The sequence below is a fragment of the Carassius gibelio genome, chromosome B1, assembly GCF_023724105.1.
Source record: "Carassius gibelio isolate Cgi1373 ecotype wild population from Czech Republic chromosome B1, carGib1.2-hapl.c, whole genome shotgun sequence".
Lineage (NCBI taxonomy): Eukaryota > Metazoa > Chordata > Actinopteri > Cypriniformes > Cyprinidae > Carassius > Carassius gibelio.
Genome location: NC_068396.1, coordinates 9,729,501 through 9,754,962, shown reverse-complemented (window position 1 = coordinate 9,754,962; position 25,462 = coordinate 9,729,501). Strand labels below are relative to the sequence as shown.

At 39.6% G+C, this 25,462-nt stretch overlaps 1 protein-coding gene across 1 annotated transcript; it reads right to left on the bottom strand.

Annotated features, from left to right (window-relative positions):
* Positions 1-542: 542 nt before the first annotated feature.
* LOC127948968 (uncharacterized) lies at positions 543-7,602 on the bottom strand. Its single transcript, XM_052545852.1, has 2 exons — positions 1,404-7,602; positions 543-1,177 (listed from the first exon to the last, which is right to left on the bottom strand). Exon 1 carries the CDS (start codon positions 7,600-7,602, stop codon positions 1,954-1,956), a length of 5,649 nt encoding a protein of 1,882 aa, XP_052401812.1. The 3' UTR covers positions 543-1,177; positions 1,404-1,953.
* Between the last annotated feature and the right edge of the window lie 17,860 nt (positions 7,603-25,462).

The window sequence follows — 25,462 nt, the reverse complement described above, 5'->3', positions numbered from 1 at the left end:
CAGGATTTGCGAAATAGGACACAAACGGAATCCTTGATGTCCCCTGGGCCTGGATTAATAAGAATCACAACGGTGGGACAAAAATGGCGACCAGAATTCACACGAGGGACAGAATGTTCAAACTCAACCAAAACACACATTCATCTACATACACGCACACGCTAGGGACGTCGTGTTCGAACACCATCAAACACACTGTCTTCCATACATACTAATCATCCATTTCTATGAAAATGAGAGGAGAAGGGCAATTTGCATAAAGCCGTGAAGCCACAAAGTGAAATGAATGATGGCTTGGAAATGAGATTGCGTGCCAGAGGTAGTATATTTACATTTAAAGCATTTAGCTTGCCACTTAAAACACAAGCGTCAGCTGTCAAGACGCTTAACACTGACGGATAACTACGCCATTTGACGCGGTACGTGCGTCAGATACGAATCTCCACGCTGATACAGCAGGAGCACTAGGAATGTTCAGACCCCTGTAAAATGACATTCATTTTGCATGTGTAACCCAGGTCTCATGTAGTTAGAAAATAAAGCTAGAGTGGTTAATACCATGAGACTGGGCCTGGGCTCGTTGTAGGAAAATACAACTTGTTTTATATGTTACTTAATAAATGTATATTTGTAATTCTTATAAAGACCACCACAACTGTATTTTGATTACAAAAATATTAACAAGTATTTATTTACAACATTAAATAAAAGATAAATGTATCTTAGAATAAAATAAAACAAATCACATAAGCATGAAAAGATATGAAATAAAAAACTAAAACAATAAAAGAAAACTTCACTTTCCCAAAAGGAAAAAAAAAAACCTTTCTGTGGTTATATTGAAATTAAACAATCATTCATTCCCTCTGAAAAAATGTCCAACCCCGTTGCAGGCCTGTTCGATGACACTTTGTGTGCGGTGAGGCCTAAAAACTGGAATGGCCGCTTCACTCAGAAACTGAGCATAAACAAAAAAAGCACGTGCAGGTGAATGTTAGTACTCACGAATCCAGGTTAAGTTAGTACAGCGATGGTAATTGTAATGGCAATGGCGATGGTAATGGCAATGGAAGAAGCACAGCACAGATGATCACGGCAGGGCACACAGAAACAGCAAAGCAGAAACAGCAGGGCCTTCGGTTGGAAAACCAGTCTCTCGCTCACCAACGTCCGTCTCCTTAGAGCATATTATCTGTATTTAGCCACATTATCAAACACTATTTCTTATTGAATTAGCGTAAGCTTTGCTTTAGCGATATCACAATGCTAAAACTATTACTAAAACATATGAGCACAGAATGCTACCGCTAATTAGCATGTCACTAATTACATTATACATCCAGTCTCTTAACTATAACAGTTCGATATAGCACAAAAATACAGGCATACACAATCATATTCACCTCTTGCAGGTCACACCAAAGTTTTTTGTTGTAAGGACCACGAGTAGTCGACCTTCATAAAACATTAATGCTTCCCACACCACGATGCCTCCTTCGTTAGCGCTCTCATTATAGCGTCTGTTCTCCGTTTTCCATACGTGCTCACTACTCCTCACACAAACCTGTCCCACTAGTCCCGCCCCTTACACAATGATGTTACTCTGATTGGCTCAAGTACTAACACAACCAAAAGCAAAACGGGAATTAAATGATTGACAGGTGACAGGTAACAGATTAGGTTACACAGATAAACACAGTTTCTTCTTCTCTACTTTTTCTCTCAAATGAAACATAAAAAAACTTTCTATAATGAATTTAACTTTATCTGTAAATAGTCTTATTTATTAAACTCTAAATATTATATTTATACTTTTAACCAGCACACCTTTTACCCAATTTTAACTATTTATGAACTCCATTTATAAACTTTTCTTTTGTTTCTTTATGTGTGTGTGAGAATTACACTGTTAATGATCTTTTAAACTCTAATTTATAGAAATTTTGTACAGGGCTACACCCTCCCTCTTCTGAATGTGTAGATGTCCTCATCACACCTTTTGTCCCTCTTCCTTTTATCCTCCTCCATATACCTTTGGGATGTTTTGGACTTTTTCCTTGGTTTATTGTCTTGGTCTGGAGGGTTCATTTTGAGTTGGATGACCATGCCATGGTGCATGATGGTAACTGGTTCAAAAGATGGATGACCAGGTTCCTCATAAGTAAATCTTATAGGTGGCTTTGGTTTTCTCAAGGATGTCCGGACTGTAGAAGACCTTTCACTTTTTGCACTTCCAGCAGCTATATTACGTTTGTTTCTTTGTAAGGGAGGTGACTTTGCTCCCTCTTCTGCATCTTGAGAATCTTCTTCAACAGATTCAGAATTTGTCTCTTGGACATCAGAGTATGGCATAGGAGGTGCATCAACTTCAAGCGGTTCCTCATTCTCTGTCTCTGTAAGTTGTTGAGTTTCTGTAACTTCACAGCTTTCCTCCACAGCTTTTCCATCCTCCTCAGAGTTGTCACTCTCATCATTCTCCACAGAGTGATTTATCTTTAGCCGTCTCCGGACCTCATCCATATCAAAATCTGGAGATTTGTGGACGGTTTCAAACTCTGAACCTGATGACTCTGTGTCACTTTCTTCAGACTTGGTTGGTTGACGTTTCTGAGTACGTTGAGTTCTTGTTACAGGTCTCCGAACAGAGCTTGCATCATCTGATGGGTTAAACATCCTGACCATGTAACCGATGGGTAACAGATGATCTCGATGGAGAGTTTTCAGCACACCTGAACCATGCTCTGGTTTGACCTTATAAACAGGCAGGTTAGGCAACTTCTCCACAACAACATATGGTATTGATTTCCATCGATCTTGGAGTTTATGTTTGCCTTTTAGACCCACATTCTGTATGAGAACTCGGTCTCCTTTCTCCAAAGGTAGGTCTCTCACACGTTGGTCATATCGGGCTTTATTTTTCAGGTGATTCTTTGTAGCAGCATCAGATGCCAACTGATAAGCTTTTTGCAACTCTTTCCTCATCCTGGCCACGTACTGTTGGTAGGAGGTTTTACTTTCACCATTTGGTGAGATTCCAAAACAGATGTCAATGGGTAACCTTGCTTCCCTTCCGAACATGAGATGATAAGGGGAGTATCCCGTGGAATCATTTTTTGTGCAATTGTATGCATGTACCAGGTAAGTTATATGTTGACTCCAATGTTGTTTTTGTACGGCATCCAGGGTACCAAGCATGGCTAAAAGTGTTCGATTGAATCGTTCTGGTTGGGCATCCCCTTGAGGGTGGTAGGGAGATGTTCTTGACTTCCGAATCCCAAGCATGGACAAGAGTTCTTTTATGAGGCGACTTTCAAAATCTCGGCCCTGATCCGAGTGTATCCTTGCAGGTAGGCCATAGTGCACAAAATACTTGTCCCACAATACCCTGGCAACTGTGATAGCCTTTTGATTTTTTGTAACAAATGCTTGTGCGTGACGTGTATAATGGTCTGTCACTACCAACACATTAGCAACACCTTTAGAGTCAGGCTCTATTTGCAAAAAATCGATACAAACTAAATCCAAGGGGCCATTACTTGTTATTTGGTTTAAGGGCGAGGCATGTTGAGGGAGTGTCTTTCTGGAGATACATCTACCACAGGGTCGAATGTACTGCTCGACCTCAGCTGTCATTCGCGGCCAATAAAATCTGTCCTTGATCAGTTCAGTGGTGCGTTCGACTCCCAAGTGTCCACACTCATCATGTAGAGACCTTAACACCATTGGGCGGTATCTTGTGGGCAAGACAAGTTGTTTGATCTGTTTCCCGCATATCTTTTCTTTTACTCTGTAGAGTATTCCATCTCTTAACTCCAACTTGCGGCTTTCACGAAAGAGCAGCACAGTTTCCGGTAAGTCATTCTCTGAGCGTGTCAAGCATTTATTCTTCTCCAGAGCTTTCTTTAATGGTCCAATTGTTGGGTCCATATCTTGTGATGCTTGAATGTCTTTTGAGCTCAATTGGTCAAGTGTATTCATGCTAAGGTTCACTGGACACACATAAGCTTCAGGTACTGCGGTGGCAGGAGCTCCCAATTGATCAACTAATCTGTCTGGCACATCAGCCTCTTCACTGACACAGGCTCTTTTGCAGAGGGCTTTGATGCCAGCAGGTGGGACACTAGTCCACTCTTCTGTCTCCTCTGAAGAGTACTGTCTGGACAACAAGTCAGCATCAACATTGTGCCTCCCAGGTCGATACTGGATGGTGAAATCGTAGGTGGCGAGGGCGGCGAGCCAACGATGTCCGACGGCACTGAGTTTGGCAGAGGTCAATACATATGTTAATGGGTTATTGTCAGTCCTTACTATGAACTTTGCTCCATACAAGTAATCGTGAAACTTGTCCACGACAGCCCATTTTAATGCCAGAAATTCCAATTGATGGACTGGATAGTTGTGTTCTGAATCTTTAAGCTTACGACTGGCAAAAGCTACTGGCTTGAGGCCCTCAGGATATTCCTGGTTCAGAACAGCGCCTAAACCATTCATACTGGCGTCCACATGTAAGATGTATGGTTTTGTGGGGTCAGCAAAAGCTAGCACTGGGGCATTGATCAAACAGTCACGAATATGGTCGAAAGCATCCTGGCAAGTTTTAGTCCACCGCTCTCCGAATGGCTCTGACGGCTTGAAATAGACTTTGCTTGAGTCAACACTTTTTTTAGTCTTGGGGTCTTGCCAAGTGGGGGCGTAACCTTTAGTGAGCTCGGAGAGGGGACGGACAATGGCAGAATAGTTTGCAATGAACCTCCGATAATAACTGCAAAATCCGAGGAAGGACTTCAGCGGTTTCAAGTGAGTAGGCTCTTTCCAATGCTTTACTACCTCCACTTTGTCTGGATCCGTAGCTATTCCATTAGCAGAAACAATATGACCCACATACTTGACCTCGGGCTGACAGAATTGGCATTTGTCAATAGAAACCTTCAATCCGACCTCCTCTAGTCTGTCCAACACCTTGAGAAGACGTTGCTCGTGCTCCTCAAGTGTCTTGCTGAAAATGATGATATCATCTAAGTATACGAGAGCTTCCAGAAGATGCATATCACCTACAGCCTTTTCCATTAAGCGCTGAAATGTTGCTGGCGCTCCTGTGATTCCTTGTGGCATGCGCTCAAATTGATAGAAACCGAGAGGGCAAATGAACGCTGTCTTTTCTTTGTCCTCCGGAGCCATCTCTATCTGGTAGTAACCACTGCGCAAATCCAGAACTGAAAACCATTGGCTGCCTGATAGAGAATCCAAGGCATCGTCAATGCGTGGCATTGTGTACTGATCTGGTGTGGTGCGGTTGTTCAGTGTTCTGTAATCAATACAGATTCTTATCTTCCCATTCTTTTTGCGGACTACCACAATTGGTGAGGCGTATGGGCTACGGGACTCAGTGATAATGCCAGTGGCCAGTAGTTGTTGTATGTGTCGCCGCACATCGTCTATGTCGGCAGGGGCTATTCTCCTTGACCTCTCCCTGAAAGGTCTGGGGTCATGCAGGCGTATGTGGTGTTCAACACCCTTGGCGCGACCAACATCCCACTCATGCAGTGAGAAAACATTCCGCCTCTCAGCCAACTTCTGCTGAAACCGACTTTTCCACTCTTCGGGAATTGGAGAGTCCCCGAAATTGAAAAGACTTGGGTCTAGAGTTTCAGCTGGGAGGTTGGAAAGCTGAACTGGGGTAACTGTGTCCACAGCATACATCTCAGCAACGATGGTCCCAACTGGGATGGAAGTTGCCCTTTTGGACTCATTCTGAATGAGGACAGTGAAACTGTTATTATCTATGTTGGCGTCTGAGAGCACACCAGGCTGTACCAGTAGACCGGCAGGGAGCAACTGTTCAGTGGGTGCATCAATCAGTACAAGGTCTTTGGACGGGGCACTCTGTCTTTCCACTTTGCATGTTGCATAGTACTTTACACCTGGAGCAATTGAGAGTAAACCAGGTCCTTTCCACTTTATCTGTCCCAAGACTTCATCTTTTGCAAACTGCTCTTGTGCTTTGACAGGTGCGTAAACAGACTGAATCCTCATTGAATGCACAATGTTCTCGTCACCTTTTGTCTTCACCAGCTCCCATAAGCGGCGAAACAGAGATGTGTTGGTGCCAACCAATACAGGGGTTTGTTGCTGATTTCTTGGCTCAGGGCAGATTAAAGCAAGCACTTCTACTCGTCCCGATACACCAGTGATCTCTTCAGTGAACTCCATCTCAACCACAACATATCCTTTGTAAGGAAACTCAGTGTCTGAAAGGCCCCAGAGTCCAAGACCAGAGAGGGGTTTTATCGGGACATCAGGTAAGTGTTTGTTATACCAGCTTTCAAAAATAATAGTCACGTTAGACCCACTGTCGATAAGAGCATTGCAGACCACATCATTAACTTTGATGGTGTGTATAAATGATGGACCTACGAGACCTTCAGGTAAGTCAGTGTTATGTTCTGAGACTTCAACCTTATTGGTTCTAGCTACATGCTGCTCTTCAGCTGCAGGATTTGGGTTCTCTTTGTTTGGTAAAGGGGAAACTCGCACTAAGCGTATAAGCTTTCTAATAACTTTCTGGAGATTCTCAGGGGCAGTACATCTGGTGGCTATGTGTCCATTTTCCCCACACCGATAACAGAAAAACTCATCCTTGTCTTGTCGGGGAGGAAAAACTTTGGAATGAGCGGGCTTGTGAACTGGAGCTGCTTTGTATCGGTGAGACTGAGGTGTGTGTTCTCGTGGGGGGTCTGATGTGTATTTCACTGCCATTACACTCATTTTATTTTCTAAGGCTTTCACTTGTTTCCTTAGCGATTGCAATTCACTCTGTGACTCATTTTTCTGTTTTTGGTTCTCTTTCAGACCTGTAAAAGATTCATCAGAGATTGGCTGAGGTTGTAGGTTGTTTCTCTGCTCTAGCTGCGCTCTCAATTCTCGAATCTGAGCTTGCAGTTCACTCCTAGAGACTGATTCAGGTTCTTTCTCCTTTTCAGCTTGGACAGTGCGTACACGCTGAGGACGCATGTGTGACAAATGGCTTTGTTTGGCTAATTGGCGAACCTCCTCTTCCATCACTTCTCTTAACAGGTTCAAGAATGTAGGGGGACTACTACTCCGCTCCCTAATTTTCAACTGAAGCAACATGAGTTCAGAGGTAGACCCTCTAAGAAGCTGCTCTAAACGAGCGCTATTGGCAGCGCTAACAGGTAAACCACCTCCCTGTACTACTTTGACAAGAGATTTTTCTACTCTTCGTAGGAACTCAGACAAACGCTCACCAGACTGTTGGTGGAGGGCTCTAAACGACAAGTATAGTTCTTCTGCGGACTCTACTGTACCAAAAATGCTCTCTATAGCCTTTATGTACTCACTTGGGCTAACATCAGGTTGAGTCAGGCGCACAGCTTGAATGATTTCAAAGGCGGGCCCTTTAAGACTCTCCAGTATCCGACGCCGTTTTTCTTTGTCGGAGCACTCACCTTCCTCTACTAAGAGTGTTGCTTGTTCCAGCCAGTTATCTAAGGTCTCTTCTCCAGTTGGGGTGGGACTGACCCCGGAGAATGTCCGCAGACGTCTGTATGGGTGACTGTCATGTTGTTGATTTGTTCTGGTCATAACATCACCGACCGCACGGATGATGTCTTCAGGGTTACTGTTACCCTCTTTGGTGAGTGAACATAAACCTGGCAAGTCATCTAAGGTTCTCCCTTCGCTCTGCAAAAAGGAAAGTAACTTCTCTTCAAAGTTATCAAGCTGAGGCTCTGTATAATATATAGTTTTCCAACCACTTCCTTCACTTATAGGCATTATCTCAGGTGGGATTTTGGAAGGGTCAATCTCTTCACGACACTCACATAACACCATTACTGATTGTTGTTGAGGGTGAAACATTTTGCCTCTCACTCTAACTTTTCCCAATGCTTTGATAGTCCCTGCGGTTTCTTCAATCTCTTCTCTTGAAACACCTTCTGGCACTCCATGTAAAAGGAGGGCATGCTTTAAATCTAATGATTCTCCTTTGCACCAGTTAATTAGCTCACGTTGTGATGAACTACTTGTTTGGCTTGCCATGCTGTACTTTACTTAAATTGCTTTTAGTTACTGTTAGCACGTTATTTTTATACAAATGCTCTATACTACTGCTCTAAAGTTGTGGGGTCTAATGGCTTGTACTCTATGTTTATAAATTCCTGTTTATGTTAAATAAATCCCAGCGGTGCCTCCATTTTATGTAACCCAGGTCTCATGTAGTTAGAAAATAAAGCTAGAGTGGTTAATACCATGAGACTGGGCCTGGGCTCGTTGTAGGAAAATACAACTTGTTTTATATGTTACTTAATAAATGTATATTTGTAATTCTTATAAAGACCACCACAACTGTATTTTGATTACAAAAATATTAACAAGTATTTATTTACAACATTAAATAAAAGATAAATGTATCTTAGAATAAAATAAAACAAATCACATAAGCATGAAAAGATATGAAATAAAAAACTAAAACAATAAAAGAAAACTTCACTTTCCCAAAAGGAAAAAAAAAAACCTTTCTGTGGTTATATTGAAATTAAACAATCATTAATTCCCTCTGAAAAAATGTCCAACCCCGTTGCAGGCCTGTTCGATGACACTTTGTGTGCGGTGAGGCCTAAAAACTGGAATGGCCGCTTCACTCAGAAACTGAGCATAAACAAAAAAAGCACGTGCAGGTGAATGTTAGTACTCACGAATCCAGGTTAAGTTAGTACAGCGATGGTAATTGTAATGGCAATGGCGATGGTAATGGCAATGGAAGAAGCACAGCACAGATGATCACGGCAGGGCACACAGAAACAGCAAAGCAGAAACAGCAGGGCCTTCGGTTGGAAAACCAGTCTCTCGCTCACCAACGTCCGTCTCCTTAGAGCATATTATCTGTATTTAGCCACATTATCAAACACTATTTCTTATTGAATTAGCGTAAGCTTTGCTTTAGCGATATCACAATGCTAAAACTATTACTAAAACATATGAGCACAGAATGCTACCGCTAATTAGCATGTCACTAATTACATTATACATCCAGTCTCTTAACTATAACAGTTCGATATAGCACAAAAATACAGGCATACACAATCATATTCACCTCTTGCAGGTCACACCAAAGTTTTTTTGTTGTAAGGACCACGAGTAGTCGACCTTCATAAAACATTAATGCTTCCCACACCACGATGCCTCCTTCGTTAGCGCTCTCATTATAGCGTCTGTTCTCCGTTTTCCATACGTGCTCACTACTCCTCACACAAACCTGTCCCACTAGTCCCGCCCCTTACACAATGATGTTACTCTGATTGGCTCAAGTACTAACACAACCAAAAGCAAAACGGGAATTAAATGATTGACAGGTGACAGGTAACAGATTAGGTTACACAGATAAACACAGTTTCTTCTTCTCTACTTTTTCTCTCAAATGAAACATAAAAAAACTTTCTATAATGAATTTAACTTTATCTGTAAATAGTCTTATTTATTAAACTCTAAATATTATATTTATACTTTTAACCAGCACACCTTTTACCCAATTTTAACTATTTATGAACTCCATTTATAAACTTTTCTTTTGTTTCTTTATGTGTGTGTGAGAATTACACTGTTAATGATCTTTTAAACTCTAATTTATAGAAATTTTGTACAGGGCTACACATGGATTATCAACTAGTGTCAAAGTGATTATATAAATTTTCCTCATCCTAAAGAGAGATGTCATACCGATGATTTTATTAACATCAATCAAGGTGCAAATTGAAACAGACGCTAAGTAATAAAGCATGGAGTAGCAATGTTTCCACTGCTATCCAAATCATACTTATCTGGATAAAACTGCACACACTTACACAAATATATATATATATATATATATATATATATATATATATATATATATATATATATATATATATATATATATATATATATATATATGGTTTGCAGTAGTCATGGTAATTAATTACACACCAGCAAATGAAAGTGAAAGTGAAAGTGACGTGACATTCAGCCAAGTATGGTGACCCATACTCAGAATTTGTGCTCTGCATTTAACCCATCCGAAGTGCACACACACAGAGCAGTGAACACACACAGACACTGTGAACACACACCCGGAGCAGTGGGCAGCCATTTATGCTGTGGCGCCCAGGGAGCAGTTGGGGGTTCGATGCCTTGCTCAAGGGCACCTAAGTTGTGGTATTGAAGGTGGAGAGAGAACTGTACATGCACTCCCCCCACCCACAATTCTGTCCGGCCCGGAACTCACAACCCTTCAATTGGGAGTCCAACCCTCTAACCATTAGGCCACGACTTCCCCATGACCAGCAAATGACCAGCAAAATAAGCTAAATCTATGATAATTGTGTATCCACATAATAGATCACACTTTCCTTCTTTCATTGCTCACTTAGGGTAGTTTAAATCAGATTTATAGTAGTCTTATAGATGATATGCATATATTGTAGTATATATTGTGTAACTACAGTAAATGCATTTTTATAAAAAAAAAAAAAAAAAAATGTTTAATACAAGTTCCTTTTCGGGAACTCGAGCTGTGTCGACAACGCTTTGAGGAACGTCCCTGACGAGACCGACTCTGAATATCGTGTGCAATCTGTCCAATGGACGGGCGTGACGTCACGGAGCGGGGTGACGTAGCGACCAGGAAGCTATATAAGCACGTGCCGTGCAGCTGGCTTCAGCTTCGCTCTGTCAGCAAGCGCTCTGTGTGTGCATGTTAAAAGTCTGTCCCGTTGGTCCTATTTATTGCTGTCTGTCCCTTAGCCATTAAAAGATCGCTAAAACAGCTCAATATGCCTAAAGTGAAAGCAAAGACCAAACATATAAAGGGCGATTCCAAGCCACGTTACAGATTGTGTGTTCCTCCCTGCCCTCGCTACGTTACGAGCGGGGATACACACAGTCTGTGCGTGTCTTGCCTGGGATCGAAACATGCTGAGTCGGCTCTCGAGGGGGCCGACTGTCCACATTGCGAGCGATTGCGAATGCGGACGCTTCGATCCCGGAGGGCTCTCTTCGAGGAGGGAGCCTTCACCACCGTTCCTCGCGGTGCTGGCCCCGCTTCTGCCGAGGCAGAGCGGCTGCTGCACTCGTGGGGTTCGCAGGTGGATCTGTCAGAGGGAATGGAGACGGGCCAGTCCTTATCTCCTTCCTCATCTGCCAGATCAGGCGCCCAAACCCTGGGTTCGGAAGCACGCTCGTTGGTTTCTTCCCCCCAGGGTGAGGGATCAGCTCTTCACCTCTCTTCCTCCGAGGAGGTCGATGTGGAGACTGTTGCTGGGGATTCGCCACCCCTGTCGCCCCAGTATGAGGAGCTTTTGGAGGTGGTTACACGTGCAGTAGATAAATTACAAATTGAATGGCCTGCAGAAAAACATACTGAGCCGCAGAAAAGCAAGCTAGATGAACGCTTTCTGCGGCCGAGACAACCACCTCCACGTCGGAGTCTACCGTTTTTTCCCGATCTCCATGACGAGTTATCGAGATCGTGGAAGCATCCGTATTCTACCCGCCTCTTCGGCCCCGATTCACTATACTATGGCAACGTGATGGGGCTGGGAGAGTGGGGTTATAGAGCGATGCCACGGGTCAAACAAACGCTCGCGGGCTATCTGTCGCCCGGCTCGGCATCGTCTCTAAAGGCTCCGACGTTGCCCACTAAGCCGCTGCGAGTTACATCATCGCTTGTGGGCAAAGGTTATGTGGCATCAGGTCAGGCTGGGGCTTGCCTTCATACTATGGCAGTCCTACAAGCTTATCAGGCCGACCTGCTGGGAGATATCGATGAGGGAGAGGGGATTAAGTCAGAAGATATTGAAGAACTCAGAAAGACCGCTGATCTCTCCCTCCGCGCCACTAAAGAGACCGCTCGCGCAATTGGGCGGTCTATGGCAGCCTTAGTGGCCGCGGAGAGGCATTTGTGGCTGACCCTGTTGGAGATAAAAGAAAGAGACAGGGTCTGCCTTCTGGACGCCCCGCTTCAAGCCTCGGGCCTGTTTGGCGACACAGTCAACACTGTCGTCGACAGGTTCCAGGAGGCACGCAAACAGGTGGCGGCGTTCCAGAATTTCCTCCCTCGTCGCTCTCGTGGTGCATCTGGGCGGGAGATGACCACGCCACATACCGGCTCCTCATACCGGGAAGCGCAAAAACAGAGTGTCGCCGCTCGTGTTCCCCCACGACGGGACCGAGGGCCTCAGTGACGCCCTGAGTCGGGGACTAAAAAGCCCGATTTAAGAACAGTTCAGTCCGAGCGCTGAACAAATACGTCCACAGAGCTGCCCTGTGGAGAAAGTCCGACCAATTGCTTGTTTGCTACGGTCCTACTAACAAGGGTTCTCCTGCCACCAAGCAGACCCTTAGTCGTTGGATAGTCGAGGCTATCAACGTCTCCTATGAGTCCTCTGGTCTTCCCCCTCCTTTGGGGGCCAAGGCTCACTCTACTCTGGGTATGGCGGCCTCCACGGCATTCTCAGCAGATGTGTCCCTCTTGGACATCTGCAACGCTGCGGGGTGGTCCACGCCCTCTACATTTGTCAGATTCTACGATCTTGATATGCGAGCCACTCCGGGCTCTTCTGTTCTCTCGCCTTAGCTGTGCTCTCCGGATACACACTAGGCAGGGATTTGGTAGTCTGGCAGCGTTGGCATATCGTTCCCCAAAGCGTAGTCGACGCAGCTCGAGTTCCCGAAAAGGAATGCCTCAAGGTTACGCATGTAACCCTAGTTCCTTGAGGGAACGAGATGCTGCGTCGCAGACCCATACTCCCGGCACCCCTGCCGGCGCTTGCTTCCCTACTCGAAGCTGAAGCCAGCTGCACGGCACGTGCTTATACAGCTTCCTGGTCGCTACGTCACCCCGCTCCGTGACGTCACGCCCGTCCATTTGACAGATTGCACACGATATTCAGAGTAGGTCTCGTCAGGGATGTTCGCCAAAGCTTTGTCGACGCAGCGTCTCGTTCCCTCAAGGAACTAGGGTTACATGCGTACCCTTGAGGCGTTTTGTTTTACCTTTGTACCAAGATTTTCAATCATAACATGAAAATCGTAATTATTATACTTCTACATTTATAGTCACATAAAGTTACAGTTCACAATTGCCTGCGTGCTTAATGACGTACATTTATTCTTTATTTTGGTAGTTGTGTTCTAGGTTTTTTCATGAAAATCATAAAAATATGCATGCTTTGTTTTACATTTTTATTTTTAAGTTTTTGTTTGATACACACACTGTGCCTCATTTATAAAGTGTGCATTCACACAGATTTGATATTAGAGTGTGTTCGCTTAAAAGGGTCATATGACGTTGCTATAAAGAACATTATTTTGTGTATTTTATGTAATGCAATGTGTTTATGTTGTTTAAGGTACAAAAAACACATTATTTTTCACATAATGTACATTATTGTTTATCCTCTATGCCCCGCCTTCTGAAACGCATAGATTTTTACAAAGCTCATCGTTCTGAAAAGCAAGGTGTGGGCTGATTGGCCAGCTATCCAGTGCATTGTGATTGGCTCAATGCCTCAATACCTTACCATACTGTGATGACACAGAACACCGGTACGGCAAAAACAATAAAACCCATTACAAATGTGTCATTTGTTGCATCCAGTGGGGACAAAATTACTGATTATAATGGCTTAATCAATTACTGTCTTTTTACGTGTTGCATTGCATATCACACCGCGTTAATGTACAACCATGTCTGCATTTGTGTTTGAGTTTTGCCTTTTTGTCGACATATCTTTGTCAACAAATGAAACCTGCAATTGCAGTTACTTGTGGATTTATTTTCATTATGTGGGTGTTGCTTTGGCACTTCTCAAGCGCGGATGAATCTAATCTTTTGAGGAGTATGTCCACCGCATCGGTGTGGATACTGTACTTAGGAATCACAAATTCTCGACTATGTCTTGGAATATATGACCTAAATAATCATTTTCACTGGCTATTGTCATTTGAACAAGTAAGTAACAAGTCTGCTAAGTTTGTTCTGACCAACTGAGGGAAAAAGCATTACAATAAATTGCGCTACCAATGGTGATTAAATCTAACTATAGATTAGCTCATATCACATCAATCCGTGCAAATTATTATTATTGTTATACTTTGTTCTCAAACTATAAATGTTAACATAATCAGCATTTCATTACTACGTGTATGTAGTGTGCATTAGCGTTAATTGCAGATTTCAGTTTCTGTACAGTCTAATTTCTAATTGTCATTCCGTTCGAATTTCATATTAAGAAATTATTTTATCCACAAAAAAGTAAATTATTCTTCCTTCTAACTGGTTCTGTTTAAAATATAAATCCTTTGCAATCACATGCTATCTGTAATCAGTTGCATATTTAAAACTGAATTAATTAAATTTTAGTCACGTGTTTCATAAACATATAATCCTTTCTGGATTACAAGTCACCATCAAAATGATAAATGTCCTTAGAGATGCTATGAGAAAAGGCTCACGATCCACCACCTGCAGCATCCTCACCTGTGATAACCTATTAGCAGGGACTCAATCTTTATGTTTACAGACGTGACGTAATAATGCAGAAGCATGCTCAAATTTCTCGCGAAAACCTACCCATACAACTCAAATTAGAAAGCATTATTACAAGCTTACTATTGTGAATCTGGCTAAAGTAAAAAGATGGTTTTGGACAATGGCTGGTTATGTACTTAATCAAATATTGATTTTGGATCATTTAAGGACTACAGCTTTAAATATTATGGTCATTTTATTTTAACGTCCAGTCCTCACAGTTAATTAACTATTAACTATGTCTTTTACCTTAGTAGACTCCTAATTACTGCTTAGTAAGAGAGTTGTCAAGTTTAGGTACTGGGTAGGATTAGGAATTTATAAATGTTTATGATATGCATTCACACAATACATGCATACGTGTTTGTTAATGTAAATATAATCTTAGTCAGTTGTGTTGAATAAGGTGGTTTGTTTGGAGGAGTATATAGTTTCATCTGCTGCCCTCTCTCTGACCTCAGCTACAATGCTTCTTTGTATTGTGAGTTGTAGATTGAGTATATTGAGCACGGAAATGTCCATTAGTGTCTGTGAATGTTTGGCCTCAAGAGCTGATGTGTGTGTGTGTGTTTAAATGTCCCAGACTGCTTATGTGAATGGTTTCAGATAAAAGCAACGGTGAGTATATGTGCATTTTTCATTTTCTTTCTTTTTTTTTTTTTTTTCTTGCTGAATGACCAGTGGTTTAAAAAGGCCATTCATACAACCATGTTAAAGTGATTAGGTGATGAAATGGCTGGACTAATTGGCATCCTGAAGACGAGAGAGAGAGAGAAATACAAGAAGCCCTTTCATAAGGCTAAAGAGTTATATTACTGCTTCTGACATTCTGCTTATAAAAATCAATCTCTCTCTCTCTCGTTTTCTTTTTTTTCCCTCACACTTTCTCACACCCCCACACATGCTCTTGGTAATTCTGCTTGACATACTTATGGCCATATGCTTTACATCACCGAGAGCCTCTGTGATTGTGGCCTCTCAGTGCTACGAGAACATTTGAAACCCATCAGTGAGACACTAACAAGGCCTGCCATGTCTGTTTGGATTAGGCTTGAAGTGACACATGATTTAGAACCATCTTTCTTTCATAATTCTCAGATTCATTGATACTGGTCTAAGATCAACCCACACTGTCACATACAGTTCATCAGCCTCTGTCAGAAGAGATCATGGATTACAGTGCTTTAATACATGATCACAAGGACAGAATTTACATATGATATTCTAAAACCCAGTGGTATTAGGATCAGATAAGGACCACAAATCATTTGGGAATTTCTGTCATGTTTCATTATAAGGACACATGTACTGTTGTAAGGACTCCTTCATGAACATATACTTTATAGTGATCCTCTGCAATTTTTTTTTCCTTACCCTTTAGGAACATTTGTTTACATTCCATTCTAGTAATATTCAGCTACTTTCTACTTTTATTATTACGTTGGATACTTGTAAAGCAGTTGCAAACTGGAATTTATGTCTCCAAAACACTATTTTTGCTCCACCATCCAAATGCAATCATAAACAACTATTCTTTGAAATGAACTAAAGGCCACACACACATATACACACACGTAGTGCTATAATGCCTCTCATGCTTACCGAAAATACAATAAAATGGTAATATTGTGAAATACTATTACAATTGAACATTTTTCCATTTAAACATATTTCAAATATATAATGTATATAATTGTTGAAAATAGTGTTGCTTAATATTTTTGTGAAAACAGTGATACTTTTCCTCCCAGGACTCTTTTATGAGTCGAAAGTTCAAAAGTCCTGCATTCATTTGAAATCAAAATATTTTGGAACATTATATATCTATTTACTGTCACCTTTGATTAATTAATTTTCTCTTTGCTGAATAAAAATATCAATTTATTTAAAAAGAAACCTTACTGACCCCAAACTTTAGTGTAATTTGGATTTAGGCAATATTTGCAGAACTATACTGAAACCAAAAATAATGATCACATGGGTTCCCTTTAAAACTGGGGCTGTCACTGTAATGTATTAATCTTGTGTAATTAATAAGAAAATAATAATGTGATTAAAAATGTATGCAATTAATCTTTCGCCATGATCTGTGTAATATAACATTTTAATTTTAATGCTGAATTGTAAGTTACGTTTTCACATACTTCAAATAGAAAAACATATTTCCGTTACATTAGTGTGTGTCACACATGACTTTCATTTCCATCCTGTTCTGTATGACATCAAAATTAAGAAAACTACTATATTGGATACAAACAGATGTAACTACTTTTTCTATTAGTGCCCAACTATTCAGAAAACAATGCAGTGTTTCAGAAACTGCTCTAATATAATCATTTCCAAAGCTCCATGCTTGAATGAGCATACTGTGAACTTAAACTCTTGTCCTGCACAAAGACACCCTGTGTAACCTTGTTTTTTCTCCTTCCCAGCATTCCATGCTTCATTGAATCATAGTGTGTGTGTGTGTGTGTGTGTGTGTTTTAGAGTGGACTGTGGATCCCTTGTCCTAAAGGAGACAGTCTGTAATTAGTTTAATGGTTTTAATGGGGAGCTCATTGGCTGTAATCAAAATTAAACTGTTTGCACATTTTTAGCCTAAACTCTGCTCTTTAATCTGCTGACCTGGAGAATAATTTACAGGTCATAGGGTTGTGTCGGTGTGCATATTTGACTCTTTATGGTATTTCCTTCATCACTCAGAAGCAAATTCTTCATGGATGTGCTTGTATTAAAACTGATACCAATAAATAATTATATTTGTGTATTTACTGATAACTGATAAATGTACTATTTTGTATTTAAAATAATTTCATTTTAAATGCATTTTAAATGAAGGTAAAAATCACAAATGTATTTAAAATATATTTCAATCAGTATGTATATGGAGCCAGAAGAGTCTCAATAAAGATAAATGCACACAATACAGTCACATATGCACACATAGGATTCATACATGCACACACATAATTCATAAATACACACACAGGATACACAAATGCACACAAAATTCACAAATGCACACACAAAATTTAAAAAGCACAGAAGATTCACAAATGCATACAAAATTCAGAAATGCACACAAAATTCAGAAATACACACACAATTTAGAAATGCAAACAACATTTACAAATGCACAGGACAAGATTCAGAAATGTATTTCTGATGCACACACACATATATCTTGATTTACAAACTGCTTGCGGTCTGTGAACTTCACTGCATTTGTGTGTGAATTTTGAGACTCCCTTGACTTGGCTCAACACACAAATGCCTTTTTTTAAACAGGGAATGATCTGCAACCAATCAGATATCTCCCTTGTTTTAGCCAATCACAAGAATGCACCCCACGTGGGGGATTGTTTACTTATAAGCCAATCAGCGAACGACTCACTTTCCTCACGCAGCGAACGACTCACTTACCTCACACAGCCGGCGACTCACTTTGCGCAGCGAACGACTCACTATCCTCATGAGTCACGCAGCGAACGACTCACTTTCCTCAGCGAACGATTCACTTTCCTCACGAGTCACGCAGCGAACGACTCACTTTCCTCACCCAGCGAGCGACTCACTTTCCTCAGCGAACGATTCACTTTCCTCAAGCAGCGAAGTTGAGCGAACGATTCACTTTCCTCACGCGGCGATCAACTCACTTTCCTAAGCGAACGACAGCCGGAGACCCACTTTTCGCAGCCAGAGAGTCACTTTCCTCTCGCAGCGGACCACTGACTCTCTCTTCATGTAGGGACTGAATATTATAATTAAAGTGACTTCTATATTGCATCCAAAAGAATATTTAGATATATTTAAATATTCAAAAAGGTTTAAACATTTTTTTTTTTTACTTTCATTAAAATATTTCAATAAAATGAAATAATTGCCTATTGCAAATTTATGAATCCATGGTTAACTTTTTTTCTGCAGTCACTGGGCTATATGTATTGAGACATTTTTAAATTTATATTTAGTAAAAAAATAATAAAAAATAAACCTGAATTGTAATCTAAACATCTGTATTTTCATACAATTTAATACAATTGCTGTGTGAACACGTTCATGTGATTGGCTTATAAGTAAACAATCCCCCACATGGGGTGCATTCTTGTGATTGGCTAAAAGAAGGGAGACATCTGATTGGTTGCTGATCATTCCCTGTTTAAAAAAAAGCATTTGTGTGTCGAGCCAAGTCAGGGGAGTCTCAAAATTCACACACAAATGCAGTGAAGTTCACAGACCGCAAGCAGTTTGTGAATCAAGATATATGTGTGTGTGCACCAGAAATACATTTCTGAATCTTGTCCTGTGCATTTGTGAATCTTGAGTGCATTTGTAAATGTTGTTTGCATTTCTGAATTGTGTGTGTATTTCTGATTTTTGTGTGCATTTCTGAATTTTGTATGCATTTGTGAATCTTCTGTGCTTTTTAAATTTTGTGTGTGCATTTGTGAATTTTGTGCGCATTTGTGCATCTTGTGTGTGTATTTATGAATCATGTGTGTGCATCTATGAATCCTGTGTGTGCATATGTGAATGTAGTGTGTGCATTTATCTTTATTGAGACTCTTCTGGCTCCATATATGTACAGTATGACATTTCATAGTCATTTAAAAAAGTATTAAATGCAACAGTAAAGCCCAGCAGCTTTTATTTGTTTTAATGATATGACCTCAAAACACTTTTACCATAGTGAACAATTTGTAAACTAATACATTTTGATGTTTGCATGACATAACCAGCACCAAATGTATGGATTTTCTAGAGTGCTGTGATAGTAGTCCTGTGAAGCACGAGTCACGATAAAAAATCTCAGAAAATAAATAAAATAAACTTCTAGAAGCACAGAAAAATTTCCAGTTAAATATATAATAATCAGTTATTATATATTCACTATCAACCTTTGTACTCTAATATTGCCCAGTAACCAATATGGTACAGATAAATTGTGTAGTTCATGCAGCCACCAATGCAACCGAGCATTAGTAATTCGCATTCAGCACAGATTTAGTGGCCGTGTTTGTGTCGTTGCCCGATTTGCATAATTCGTTTAGTGAACCGGGGTGCTGAAATAACACAAACAAACTGCACTATCATTTAGCATAATTCATTCTTAGTAAATTCCCCCTCATTGCCATCATCATATTTTTTTTTTTTTTTTTTGTAAACTTGTAAGCGATGTTCTTTATTATCAGATTCTGAACACAGCCTCTATTGATGATTCCCTTAGATGCAGTTGAGGCTGTGAAGATCTGTTGCTCTCAGCAGGTGACATTTCACTCTCTCCTTTCATCATACATCATCATTAGTTGAGCTTAAATTGCTGGGATAATGAACCATCTAAGCAACATCTAATCTTTTTGGTGTCAGTAATAAAGATAAACATTCCTCATATTAATTTCTAAGGTGGTTGTTCCAGTAAATGACCTGTGATGAGAGTAAATATTATGCTCCACAGTTTATTATCTCATTATTAAACATGCTTCAGTTTGCCAGATGTTCCCTTTTTGACTGTAATATGTCATGTGTGTGTCATGTGTCATTCATGCACACATGCTTTTTTAAATTTTGTAATGGATTTAAGTAGCTGTTTTATTATTATTATTATTATTAGTAGTAGTAGTAGTAGTAGTAGTATTTAGCATATTCCTATTTAGATATACACTTCAAACAGGCTATTAGACAAAAGATAATTCTGTTATATTCAACTCAAAACTTATTGTTTATGGGTTTGTGAGTTCCAAACTCAATCTCCCCTCCCTCTCCCTCTTTTCACTCTGGGTTTGCTATCCCATCGATCTCCATGTTTCCTTGTTGTAGCTCAATCAGTGGAAAAGGCATTAGGTGTGCTCAGGCTTTTAGATGCTCTTTGATTGTCACCAAGTGGCTTTTTCATCATAAAAACATCACAAATTATAGACTGGGTAATGAGCCAACACACACACACACAGCCATCAACTGCTGGCCTGATTCCACTTAAGCAATCTTGCTTCCTTTGAGCTGATTTCAATAATAAAGTGTGTTTGAATGAGGGATGCTTTTTGCTTGTTGCCAGGTTTCAAGAGGATGAAAGCTATTATGAGAGCTTTTGATATAAGCTCACCTTTCACAGAATCTTCACTCCATATACATAAGATCACTACACCAAGGCTTATTCAATCTGATATCAAGCCCTGGTTGTAAAACCTTAAATATTCCATTTATAATGACCTTCTTGTAATAAGTTCCTGAAGACGTTCTGGCTATTTTACTCTACGAGAATTTGGCAGTAATGCTGCTAGAGTAACACAGTATTTTATTTACCTTTTTAGCTATTAATACATTTTATAAAGGTTAAATCTTGGTGTTTACATTACATGTGTGTACCTTGTATTTTTATATAATTTACTTGAAAGAATTAAAAGAGCAGTTTCATGTCTATCCATGTATTATTCAACTAGTCAAGATTTATATATGATTTAAGTAATGCTATATGTTTAAGAGAGAGTAATAGGTAATCTAATTAAATTGCTGAAGATGTAATTAGTAGCTAATAATTAGGTTTTTAGAGTAACCCAATATTGGTGTAAATTTGAAAATTCCATGATATGTTCCATTTGGAAAGTGTAGAGTGAGTTTGAACTCTCTTGCTTGGTTCTGTACTATATAAGTCTGTGCCATAATGTGCTTGGAAAGATTTCATTCACACTGTGGACACTTCCTCCGGCCACTGCCTTTATGACCCTCAAGCGAGGCACTTAACCCTTGTCTGAAGCAGGAGTTTGTGGTGTCTGCCCCCATCCTCTAATCATTCTTCCACTGTCTCTAATATATCTACTGTTCTACTAATATAGGAAATGGCTGAAAGGCATCTGTGCAGTGCATTCTATGAAATAATAACTTAAACTACCATAAACTTTCCCCTAGACATCACTGCAAAATAAATAAATAAATAAATAAAACCAAGTGGAAAATGCTAACCTTGACACCTAACCAAGAGAAATAGTCCTTATGGTGTGATTAGATTGGACCGAAGCCAGCAGGAAGGAAGACCCCTGCCAGTGCTGGCTGTGAGAACTACCACTCTAAACCTCACCATTTAACACCGCCCTGAGCATTTGCTCACATATGCCACAGGCAGCCCTCTGTATGCCCTTATTCCCCATTTAACAAATGCATGAAACCATCAGGGACACTGTCAGTACAGAGCTCGCTAAATGTGAAGGGAGATTTGGTACATTAAGTTCCATGTCAACTTTAACACAAAACTTCCAACTGTAAAACCAATCGAACTGTTTGTACACACTGGTGCTTGACAGCTGTGATCCCTGGAGACAGTGATTCTAGTCATTTCTGAGAGGAATATTGGTTGAGGGTTTAGAGTTACAGGCCCAGGATGAGTTTGTTCCATAACATAGTGAGTTGCCTACCTGGACAGCATTTTAAACCATCAAGGCATTTTAAAGCATCATATTGTGTGAACGTAATCTGGATCTACTACATCCGTCATGTTGCCATGTGACCAATGCAAATGACCCTTTGCAAAAACCCACCCTCCTTAGTTACTGTTGGTATGTCCGACAAGCCATGCTATTCTCACACTATCATCTCACGGAGTGAAAAATACATTGTGGTGCTAAGAGAACACAAGACAGAGCAGATTACAAATTTGGTAAACACCATTTTGTGGATCTTTCCTGACACTTTAGTGCTTCAGTTTAAGTGGAACGTTACATCAAGCATGAAATAAACATAAATGAACATCAGAACATATTTTATTCCATCCGTGGAAAGATGTCAAGTTAATCTACTCTCCCGTCTGGCTTGTTTGTCGGATAAAATGGCGGATTCAGCGTTAGGATTGGTCAATCAGGCTGTTTGCAAAGGGTCAGTTGGATTACATTTACAGAGTAAATGGTGGCTTTTGTGTAAATCTTCTGCTTTTCTTTAGATACATACCATAATAATCTCACAAAGGTCTAACTGTAGAATTTTAGTGATCTCCATGTCACATGCACTCAACTATTTTGAGTTCAATTAACAGGATGTCTGTGATTTCATGTGCCGATTCAGAAAGCATTGTGATATCTGTCATTTATCATAATGTCTACTGAATGGATGTAGGCGTTACAAAAGGTCATGTGTTTTGGCTGTGTGCATTTAATAGAAATAAATGACTTGTGTGATATATTTATAACATTATGGTAATTACACTAACAATGAAGGTGTTATTGTTTTGTTTATATATATTGGTGTTTAAGGATATTCATGGCACTGTTACTCCGGTGGTTGTTCTGAGCAGTCCTGTTTATTGATTTAACCAGCAATCATTATTTTGCGTAAAAAGTTGGCAAAATGGCCTAAATCTGTAGGCGTATTATGAATAATTATGCAGCAATGGATTTGGAATATATAGTGGTGTTATTTTATGGCATTAATTGGGAATTATTATTTTTTTTTTTAAACCAAATACCTAAATGCGTAACAAGTAGCTTAATATAAGGGCAGTTTTGAAATACTGTTTAATTTCTGAAGCTTCCACCTGATACAAATTTACTAGAGGTCGATGGATAATTGTACTGATACCAGTAGCAATACAGATACCGATATTGATAACGATAGCTAGGTTGCACCACACTGGCCAATACCGATTAATCAACCAATCAACCATAAGCAAGACGGAAAACTATAAACATGGATTTTTGCTGATAGCCGATAGTTTCAGCAATCAGCTATTGTTGCTGATAAAGGCCGGCCTCTAAAGTTTACCTACTCAGAAATAAATAAATAAAACCTTTACATCTGAAGGCTTCAGTGAGTACTTTGAGCTCAAGTCATTCATCACCAAATTAAATGATTATTTGTATTCCTCTGTCTTTATTGTATTTCAAAGATTGTCATTTGGTTCTCCCAAGGAACTTTAGGATATACTAAATTGATACATGATATCAAAACATAGGCTACATGATAACTCTCTGTTCTCAGAGCGCAACATCTGAGAAATATCTTATCCTCCAGAGGGCCTGCAAGGAGGATGATTTGATGCCATAGCCCTTGGAGACAGTTGGATTGATGTTAATGAGTGATGAAGACCCTATGTGACACACACAAGTGAATGATGCTGACCAATGCTTATGTCCTAGTCCTTCATTTGCCCTGTCTCTGAGCAGTCTGATGCATCACACACATACGGCTGAGTCACAGGTCATTGCTTAGAGGACATTCGTGTTTGTGTGCACCCCTGATCTAGACCAGGAATATGCACAGACTTCATGTTCCATTGAAATCACTGGAAGAGAGCTCAGCCCTCTCATGTGTTAGTCTCAAGAGGCCAAATTACCAGTCAAACACGTTCCTAACTGACTTCATCAGTGATTCTGGATATGAAATGCCTGGAGGCATGATATTCCGTTTGTAACTGGTACATTTGGCCATAAATCTATATCGGTACTCCCGTAGCCAGCCGTCTCGGAGGATGTGCTGATGTTTACATGAGAGAAAAAGCTTGCCATCTGCTTCCATCTCAAGTGATTTCCCTTACGGATCCATGTGGAAGTGAAATCAAACATTCACAAAGTACCAATGTGCTTGTAAAGTCATCCATTAAAAGTTGCAATATTGACCACACCCTCTTTTTCCCATATCGCTGAATCATAAATTCACAGATCTCCATCTGTTTTAGTCATTTTCAGACTTTTATTGGAGTTTCATCCATGTGTTCATTAAATGTCAACCTTGCATCTATATACATTATTGGGATTATAGACTGGTGGCACAGGCACTTCCATAATGTACTTAAAGTGCTCTGTATTTACACATTAATTGTGTACTTAATATAGTGAAAATAGTTAGTTAGTACTTCTTTAGACTGTGCTATTTTGAGACACCATGAATATGAACTAAAATGTGCTTTTAATATGCCATCTAAAAACTATACATATTATGATACACATATAATTTTAGTAATTAACCTGCATGTTTGCACCAAAAAAGATTAAGAGATCCTAAATTTGTACACATTGTGCAGTCACTTCATGAAGCTGTTGTTTTATAATAAATTTGATTAAGATGACTGTAAATGTAATTTGTGTAAACGTAAACACACATAGATTGAAAGGATAATTACCATATTACCACATAGTACAACAATTCAGCACTGTGTATTTTAGAAAAAAATAAATAAACCTCTCTTTTGTAAAAACACTTACAATTTTTGTGGCGTACAGTTACAATACCTTCACACACCGCAAATGTGAACTATATCTGACGATTCTTAAAATCAGTTTAAGTGTTAGTTCTAATTAGTGCATGTATATTAAGTGTACTGAATTATCACATTTGGAAAAAAAAATAAGAAGAAGAATATATATATATATATATATATATATATATATATATATATATATATATATATATATATATATATATATACAATATATATACAATATATATATATATATATATATATATATATATATATATATATATATATATATATATATATATATATATATATATATATATATTATTTATTTTTTATTTTTTATTTATTTTTATTTTTTTTTTAGTAGTAGTAGTAGTTCACCTTATTTCAGATTTTGCATTGGGTTCAAGTTGGCCATATGAATGCTCTGCATTGACTAACAGAAAGACGTTTCTGTGTGTGCTTCAAACATTGATTTGTTTGGTCCATTTTACCAACGTAACCCCTTTAAGTTGCTATTTTTATGCTGCAATTCTGAACAATCTGAGTCTTAGATTCATTCACTTAGATTGCATTAACTAATTTAAAAAGAAGAAGACATTTTTTTTTTTGTTATTATATTACTCCCTGGTAAGATTTAAACATTGGCAAACATTTCAAGAAGTTAAAAATACATTTACTCTTGTCAAGTTTTATTT

Excerpts from the sequence above, each read along its gene's own strand:
- LOC127948968 (XM_052545852.1), bottom strand. The coding sequence starts at position 7,602 with ATGACCAGAACAAATCAACAACATGACAGTCACCCATACAGACGTCTG.